The 9,426-nt window shown below is 34.2% G+C and overlaps 1 protein-coding gene across 3 annotated transcripts; it reads left to right on the forward strand.

The window, feature by feature from the left end:
• Nucleotides 1-1,195: 1,195 nt before the first annotated feature.
• On the forward strand, nt 1,196-8,284 carry LOC120771009 (tyrosine-protein kinase Shark). Of its 3 annotated transcripts, XM_040098774.1 has the most exons (9): nt 1,196-1,293; nt 1,379-1,548; nt 1,610-1,689; nt 2,786-3,196; nt 3,263-3,766; nt 3,829-4,490; nt 7,085-7,614; nt 7,667-7,838; nt 7,891-8,284. In XM_040098774.1, the coding sequence occupies exons 2-9, from the start codon at nt 1,467-1,469 to the stop codon at nt 8,213-8,215; spliced, it is 2,766 nt and encodes a 921-aa protein (XP_039954708.1). In that variant the 5' UTR covers nt 1,196-1,293; nt 1,379-1,466; the 3' UTR covers nt 8,216-8,284. The 3 variants fall into 3 exon arrangements, with proteins under 3 accessions (XP_039954708.1, XP_039954710.1, XP_039954709.1); XM_040098776.1 differs by lacking the exon at nt 1,196-1,293 and having other exon boundaries at nt 1,300-1,548; nt 7,936-8,284; XM_040098775.1 differs by lacking the exon at nt 1,196-1,293 and having other exon boundaries at nt 1,300-1,548; nt 7,085-7,578.
• Nucleotides 8,285-9,426: the final 1,142 nt, after the last annotated feature.

A 9,426-nucleotide genomic window follows, 5' to 3' on the forward strand; every position in this document is an offset into this window, starting at 1 on the left:
GATACCGCAATTTTCGCGCACCACGGACCACTTGTATGAACGCGTTTAGAATATTACAAATTTTCACTTTAAATCGCACTTAAATCCCTTTTCTGACACCACTTGTAGGAATGATTCACAAATTGCCGTTTCTTTAGTTATTGTAACATTTATTTAAAATATAAATTGGAGTTTTACTATTTTATGTAACCTTATATACACACATGCATGCGGAGTGGTCCGTGGTCGCCGGTCATGGATAATATGATACGAGACTCTCGCATTGGCTGTTATTTTTCCCTCAAACGCGTTCCCTGATTATTTGACAGCCCTGGAGATCAGAGAATTTTTGACAGTTGATTTCAGAAAAGGCGGGATGCCAGAAGTAAAGCGCTATAATTACTTGACGATATTAGTGTGAAATGAAATTTCATTGAACTGTGCGAACATATTTTGGCAAAATAAATGTTAATGTAAATTTATTAATGATTTAGCATTTTAGCTTTTATATATGTATGCATTTTCAAAGTGTTCTATTTAGTGTTTTGTATAATTTATTACATCCTCAATATAATTTTTTTCAGCAGTGGCATCATTGACAAATGTTACAAAAAATTACATATTTCACAAAAATTCACTATCTATAACAACTTTTTGAATTAAATATGCACTATTTAACTTTAATAATTTAAAACTTACTCTCTTATTTGTTGTTATACGCAATACATTTGAATTTTCCAAAAGGTCCAAATGATTTCTGTAATATTAAAATTTTTAATTATACACACAACATTCCATTCACAATGCTTACCTTTTTCTCCTTCTTAAGCTTTTTCCTTTTCTCTATGATATATAAAATAAATGAATAATATACATATAAGAAATTAATTATAAAATATCAAATTATCAAATAACAAACTTACCTCTTTAAAATCCAAAATATACTGCGCTTTTTATTTTCTTTGATATTGAAGTTAGCGAGAACGACAACTGTCGGCCTGCAGTCGTGTAGTCGTGCAGCTGTCAAAATAACACTGCCCATAAGAACGTGTGTATTTTAATATTTGACAGATGTAGTTTGCAGTCTGTCGTAGCCATTGTGTTTACACTTTCAGTGGCAATAGGTACGAAAATACAGTTAGTATGCAATAAATTTTATCCTGTCGAAATGCCCCGTAAGGAGTGTACATCTTCAATATTGGCACAAGCACAATTTACTACTGGGGAAAGAAAAGTACCACTATTGAAAAACATGCTCGTCTAAACACTTGACAAGAAATATGTTGTCTGATAAGATTATTAGCATTGCAATTGGTAGGAAAGTTGCGATCTCTTTTGTTCTTAGAATAATATCAATAAAAATTTGAAATTACTGCGTACGCAATTCGTATCCTTGCAGAAGTAGCAGAGATAAAGGGATATCCCTGGTAGTAGTCCTGATTTCAAAATTGTTATGTAGTATGCTTTGATACTAAATATTAATAAAAATGAGTCGTTCCAACGAAGATGGGATTAATTGGTTCCATTCGGGACTTTCACGAGAAGATGCTGAGAAATTGTTAACAAAAGGTAAGCTGTAATTCTAAAGTAATTATTTGAACTCATTGTAATGTATATATGTTATAAATAGAGCCCTATGAAGATGGAACTTTTTTAATACGGGAATGCAACTCAGCAGAAGGTGACTTCGTTCTTACTCTTATACACAAGGTGAAATAGATTTGTACATATGTATATAATGCGATTTGGCTAGGACATCCTTCGAATTCGGTGCTTAAATGTTTATGGGCGGATAGAGAAGTTTCACTGATTGAGAATATATTTAGTGAACCAAGAAAACCTTTACTGAAAGAATTTTCAATTTAACTACTTCATATTTTAAGCTGCAACCAAAAAATAGAATATGATAATATAAGCTGGATTATTGACTTAGTGGGTCAAAATATCTGGAAATAATACTAGAAATTGAGTGGGGAGCATGCATTGAATAGCAACAAAATGTAGGCCAAAAACCGCTAAAACTATTGTAATTACTCTTGATTTATATAAATAATCATTAGTGTACGTGTACTTTATTGATATAAATTATGCCTATTTTAAGCTTAAGCATTAATTTTTTTTATTTGTGTAAAAAAAAATATATTTTGATATGCTAAATTTAATGTTAAATATACATCTTTTGAAATGGATAGAAAAAAACCACAAAATTTATTCATGTTATAACAAATAAACGTGTCGTAACTTAATAGAACCAGGTGTATTTAAACTTTATTGGCCCACTGTATGTAATAATTTCTTGGTTTTTATTCTGTCATAGTTTAGTCATATTTGTTTCGTTATCCTTAATTTGTTTATAGATCTGCATCTACCTTGCTCTATATGCTCAAACTGTGTACTGAGCTTCCTCTTGAGCGCTCCTAGCGGACATGATATTGTCTATGCTTTATATTCCCAAATTACGGATAAGACAAGCTAACCTGCCAGCCGTCCTTGCTTTGTTTACTACGCCGGCGACGAAAATGATAGTAGTGCCGCCTGGCTATCCGTATAAATGGTTGCCTTCTAAATCCAGTTATAGAATAGCCGTGCATCTAAGTTCATTTATGTAATTATTGTTTCATTTAATATTCATTATTGAATTTATGAACGTTAAATACAGCTACGATAAGTCAGTGGCAGCTATATGTAAAGAATTTGGATAACTTCCTTTATCAGCCATACCCATTTTGAACCGAATTCAAGGGATTTATTCGAATATTTACTCTGTAATTTTGTTGCCTTCATTGTTTTGTAAAAATTTTGACAGGAGGCAGTTTGCCACTATCAGATACGAAGGCATGGCGGCGACGCGTTTTTTTCCATTGATGATAAGGTAAAGATTTTGCACGGTCTGGAATCTCTTGTTGAATTTTACCAAATGGCAGCCAATGGTCTTCCAACGAAACTTACAAAGTTTATAAAAAAGGACTTGCCTCCAAATGATGCCCGTCGACATGGTAATACTAATTTGTTGCATCGAGCGACCAAAGAGAATAACGCGACAATCGTTGGTGAGTTGTTAAAGTGCGGCTATCGCAACGTTGATGCAAAAAACCAAGATGGACAAACAGCTTTGCATTTAGCTGCTATTTACAGCGATCAGACCATATTAAAACTAATACTTGGATCTGACGTTAACGTTAATTGCATGGACGCGTTTGGTAATATGCCCCTTCATGTAAGCTCATAAATTTTGGTTAGTTTTTCATATATAAAGTATAATAAAGTTAATATATATTTTTAGTATGCATGCCGCACCAAACCAGGTGCTTTCATCTGTAATTTAATTGAAGCAAATGCGAACGTTCAAGGGCGCAACATTAAAAATGGTTATGTCCCATTACATGATGCATGTAAAAACGGTAATATTGATGCAGTAAAAGTACTTTTACAGTCAAATGCTCCCTTATTACCACGCACGACTTCTGGAGAATTTCCAATTGACTTAGCTCGTGAAGCTGGAAGAGAAGATGTTGTAAAATATTTAAGCGACTACAAATTGCCAGGTGCACAAACTAAAAGATCTCTTTGGTATCATGGTACATTAACCAGAGAAGAAGCTGTTGAAAGTTTACAAAGATTTGCGAAACGAAAGAATTGTACTGTTAATGTGAACAACAACAACGGACATGAAGAAAGTAAAATTGATACTTCAGGAAGTTTTTTAGTTCGCTACTCTGATCGGTCTGGATTTGTTTTAACTCTTCTATTTGAAAATCAGGTTAAGAACTTCAAAATATCACAATTGGTAAGCTGCAATATCTTTCCACTTTACTAAGTATTTAATGAAAATTATTCTTGAACTTCAAGTCCAAATATTTGTACATTGATGAAGGGCCATATCTACCCACATTGGAACATTTAGTGGAACATTTTATGCGTTTTAACGACGGCTTACCAATTAATTTAAAATATGCAGTACCACCAGAACCCAAACCGCCACAACCACTACTTTCTACTCTCCCCCGAAACAAAAGCCATCATAAAAAATTGTACAATTCAAATTCATTAAATGAAAACATAGGCAACACAGAAATTGTTTCAACTACTTGTATATCTAATAAAGCAATTTCGAAAGCTCTGCCTGAGAAGAAACGTAAAGAAACTACAAATTTGATGCTGAGTAATTTTTTAAAAATGAAGTCGAAAATCCCAAACTCTGACGAAACGGTTCCTTCTTATACGGACACACCTACATCACAACGTTCAGTAGAAGAATTTCCATGTAAAGGTTTATCATTTTGTACAAACTTCGTTAAAGCCGAAATATCAGACACTGGTGATTTCAATAAACCTTCTGCGATTAAAAATTCAGTCAACACTGACCTAAGCAATAACTTATCGTTGAACGAAATGTATAACGTGCCTAGAAACAATTCAGCAGTCGAAGAGCAAGTTATGGATGAGTCTGTATTCTCCCACACCGAATCTGTATTTCAGACGAGCATATGTTCTGATAATTCCACAAATCGGTAAATATTTCATTAATAATATGATTTTAGTCCTTAGGGAAGAAAATTATAAAAAAATACCTAACTGACAAGTAATTTATATTTGTTGCCGTTGAACATTGCTGACATAGAATATTCGTAGGTTGCTTCTTATATTTCGGGGTTTGGCAATACTAGTGTTGCAATCTGGCAACTAACAACTTTATCGTAAATTTTGATATTTTTGATGTTATCCATACTTAGAACGTTTTGACTTACGAGTGCTATTTGTGTTGTTTACAATAACTTGAAATATTCAACTCGGTAAAAAAAGGAATTAAATCACGAATATTTTCCCCTTCCTTCCTCCTTAGAGCGTCCCCTTCCTTCTCCTTTGCCGCAATAGGGGGTTGAGAGTCGTCCACCCTAGCATCCATAGAGAGGATGCTTAGAGTCAGCCCCTCAAATTCATAGCTTACCTCCTCCTTAAGAGGACCGTCCACATTGAGCAGTATCAGTGCTTGCCGCAAAGGTTCCTCAGTTCTCTCGAGTCGTATAACCCACCAGCGTGGGCAGCGAAGGATTACAATGTCTAATAATCTCCACGATTTCTCCTGTGGGGGAAAGCTCGGCCGGAAGCCAGACCCGAGCCCAAGGGCGCGAGACACTGCCTATTTGTAGAGGACTGCTGATCGCTCATCGACACACCCTATAAGCTTGTGAAGCTCATGGTGCCATCCAACACTTTCATATATTGGAGGTAGGCCAGGATTTTACTCGACCACCCTCATAGAAACTGTGGGAATTGGCGCAGCTACCCTCTTTCTTACCTCTGCCTTGAAGGCCGCAGGTCATTTAGCGTTACACAGGATGCACCAACTTGGAGGCGACCTATTTATAATTAAATAGGAGATCTCGCTTTATATGACAGAAAAAATTATTACCAAAGATGCCAAGGGGGGCGTACGATCTTAATTAATAACTTTAGCTATTTACGGCGTATTCGCCTTATTACGTCTACTTATGATAGTATACTTACTTTTTATAACTCTTTCTTACTACTAAAACTTTATAAAGTTATAAACTTCCAAGGCAGACATGGCGTCCATATTCTGATCATTTTGATATATTTCATAATTTAATATTTATTTCGATCATTTTATTATTAAAGTAACAAAATGTTTTTTGTTTTTTTTTATATATCTACATATGTAGGTACATGAATATTTTTATACTCTTGCAACCAGTTGCTACGGAGTATTATAGTTCTGTTCACCTAATGGTTGTACGTATCACCTAAAACTAAGAGAGATAGATATCGAGTTATTTTTATATGTATATAGTATAAATGATCAGGATGATGAGAAAAGTTTAAATCCGGTTGGCTCTCTGTATGTCCGTCCGTCCATCCGTGCAAGCGCTATCTTGAGTAAAAATTAAGATATCTCGATGAAATTTGTTGGGTGTGGGTTCCTTAGTTCAAAATTTCCAGTTCGTAGATGGGCATGTTCGAATCACGTCCACAAATCGCCATTAACCGAAAAAATATAATGTGCCATAACTAAGCGCTAAATTAAGGTATAAAACTGTAATTTGGTACAGAGGATCGCAGCAGCAGGTCCACTTGTGGGCAAAATTTTTGAAAAAGTACGCGTTGGCCCGCCCTGTAAAAAGTTTAATGTACATATCTCGTAAACCGTTTAAGCTTAAGAACTTCTACCGACAGTGCAAAAATGGATGAAATCGGAGGATAACGCCGCTCACTCCCCATATAACTGTGCTCTTAAAAACTACTAAAAGCATGATAAATCAATAACTAAATGCGACAGAAACGTCAAAATTTTCCGCCGGGATAGTATCACAAGACTTTGTAAGAGCCGTGGTAAAAATTGGACGATGGGCGTGGCACCCCTCACTTTTTGTTGAAAATCATATCTCGGGACCCGACTGACCGATCTCGACAAAATTTAGTACGGCTACTTTTCATATTCCTATGTCACGTTGTGAAAATGAGCGAAATCGGACAATAACTATTACAATTCCAATTGATTCTTTTACTTTCCATTACACAAACCAAGAAAGAATTAATATAACGGGATTAAGCGTGGCACGAATAGTGCCTTTAGTGTATGCCTTCTTTTGATCAAAAATTAATCAAATCTAACAAAAATTGTACGAGCTCCTAGGCATCGAATATTTGGATCCCAGTACCTATAGACTTTTGATCGAAAATATCGGTCAATGTGTGAGATATATAACTGAAATTCAGGGATAGTACTTCTCTGACAATGGTATGCCTGTATGTTAAAAATCGCTTGAATCAGGTCAACACTTACTTTACCCCCATATACCTAATATAAAGATAATATATGTATGTATACTACATATAATGGTTTTCGTTTTTCTAACAAACCTTATGTGTCTGCCAGTATAGGAGTTGTATATAGTATTGGATTTCGATCCTTAGGTTAGCGTTTTACGCCATACAGTATTTCCCTAGCTTTGATTCTTGTAAGTTTAAGAAATATAGAAAGTTCGGTTGCACCCGAACTTAGCCCTTCCTTACTTGGTATAACTAATGTTTTGTAATTGTTTGTTTATATTTTAAAATAAATTTTTTATATGGACAATTTCAGACATTACAAACAAACGTATGAAGCAAAAGGACACCTTGAAGAGGTTGATTCACAAGGAATTTCTATTCAAAAGTCACGAGGGGTTTTCTGTGACTTCGAAGGCTTTGACTCTTCCTGTATTCCTAATATGGAAAGTGAAAATGAAATATCTAGCTACTGCATTTCCAACGAAAATATTGAATTGGGAAAACTAATTGGTGAAGGCGAATTCGGTTCCGTATATCGTGGTTACTTGAAGGGGGCTATTTTAGGAGCTACTGATAAATATTCTCAAGTAGAAATTGCAATCAAAACGTTACGAAACGAACACTGCCGAACTAGTAAGCAAGAGTTCCTACGCGAGGCCTCTGTAATGATGCATTTAAAGCACCATTGTATAGTGCAATTAATTGGGTTATCTAAAGGTGATACTTTAATGATGATACAGGAGCTTGTGCCTCTAGGGTCAATGTTACTCTTCATACAAAAAAATGTTAGAAAAATTGATCCAAATCGTGAGTTAAAACTATGGGCTTCTCAAATAGCATGCGGTATATTATAACAGATCAAAAATTATGACATAAACTAAATGTTGTTTTTTAGGAATGCAATATTTAGAATCTCAACATTTCGTACATCGGGATTTAGCTGCCCGAAATATTCTACTGGCATCATTTCATCAAGCAAAAATCAGTGACTTTGGTTTATCTCGCGCTCTGGGATCATCTAATGACTTCTATGAAGCCCAGCATGGCGGTAGATGGCCGATTAAATGGTAACCCTATTGTTATAGACTATGACTTGATTAAAAATTGTATAATTCCAAGGTATGCCCCAGAGAGCTACAAAAATGGAATTTTTTCACATTCCAGCGATGTTTGGTCTTACGGAGTGACATTATGGGAGATGTTTTCATTAGGCGAGGTACCTTACGGTGAAATGCTTGGTTCTGAAGCTGTAAAGTTAATAGAAGATGGAAAACGTCTGTTGCAACCCAAATTTTGCCCTAATAATGTCTATACTATTATGGAAAACTGTTGGCAATATAATCCTAAAGATCGGCCCACATTTAGTTATTTGACAGAGATTTTTGTGAAAGATCCGGACTATGAAAATATAATAGAGCTGGTTAAAACAAGAAGTATTGGTTAAATTAAAATAAGTTGTGCACAATCAAATTAAGGTTTATAAAATAGTTTTGGCACATTTAGTACAGCCGAATAACCACACTATTACGCATTTCTAATTGCGTAAGTGCAGCCTGTAATTTTGCATTAGAATACCAAATTGAGCTATGTATGTACATATGTTGAGATACCGCAGAATATTGTGTAAATTATCAAGTACTATCAACCCTTAATATAGTAGGTAGAAGTGTCAAAATAGGAAAATAAGCATTGTTTTAGACTTTTAATACATTGAATATCTTTAATAAGTTTACATACATAATTAGGGGTTTCACATAGTCGCATAAAGTTATAACGATCCGAAAACATAGCGTTCAGAGTTGTATTTGCGTAAACTTATTTTAGTATGCAATCTAACAACAAATTTTTTTAACTAGTATAAAAATTTATGATTTTCCGATGCTTTATGACACGTGAGTACCCCAAATATGTATGTGTATGCATGTATATATATTTTTCTAACTGAATAATTTTCCAGTTAGATAGCATTTCTAACTGAATAATCCAAATCGTTTGACTTTAAACACTTTATGAACTTTTCAAGTAATATTTTTAGCCTTTTTTGATGTTGTACATTTTTTGAAAATTTTAAATTGCCTATTGAAGCAGTAAAATTATTGAAATAATATTTATAATTGTACCTATAGTGCTTAAATGCGGTTTTATTATAAATTTATAGTTAGTAAATAAATTTTGAAATTCTTTAAAATGGCCAGCACAATACGAATTAATTCAATTCAACTACAGAAATTAATTCTACTGAAAGTCATCGTTTTCCCTTTATATATATGCATAGTTTGATTGTTAACTACTAATTACCATTAACTACCGCAGTTTCTTCTTGAAAAACGTTTCTTAACCGAAAGGTGGCTTTCGGTAAATATGTTGGTTGATGAAACTGTTAAAAACTGAGCATTTGAAAATTTATATTTTCAAACCTAAATATGTGTGCACGAAATATTTTTTATTAATAAGAGAGGAGTTATATAGCAAAAATGATAATTTTTTAATAGCGAATAAATTTAAAGTTAAACAGATTTTTCCAAAAGCCACAGGTTTGCTTTTTCGAAGAGAAGAGAGCTCAAGTTAAGGACGTAAAAAGCTGACAGAAGTGCTAGTTTCTGCTAGTGGTAAGCATCACTTTCTACATGAAAATTCTGGCAACACTGCCTAGAT

This window comes from Bactrocera tryoni, chromosome 3, assembly GCF_016617805.1.
Source record: "Bactrocera tryoni isolate S06 chromosome 3, CSIRO_BtryS06_freeze2, whole genome shotgun sequence".
NCBI classification, from domain to species: domain Eukaryota; kingdom Metazoa; phylum Arthropoda; class Insecta; order Diptera; family Tephritidae; genus Bactrocera; species Bactrocera tryoni.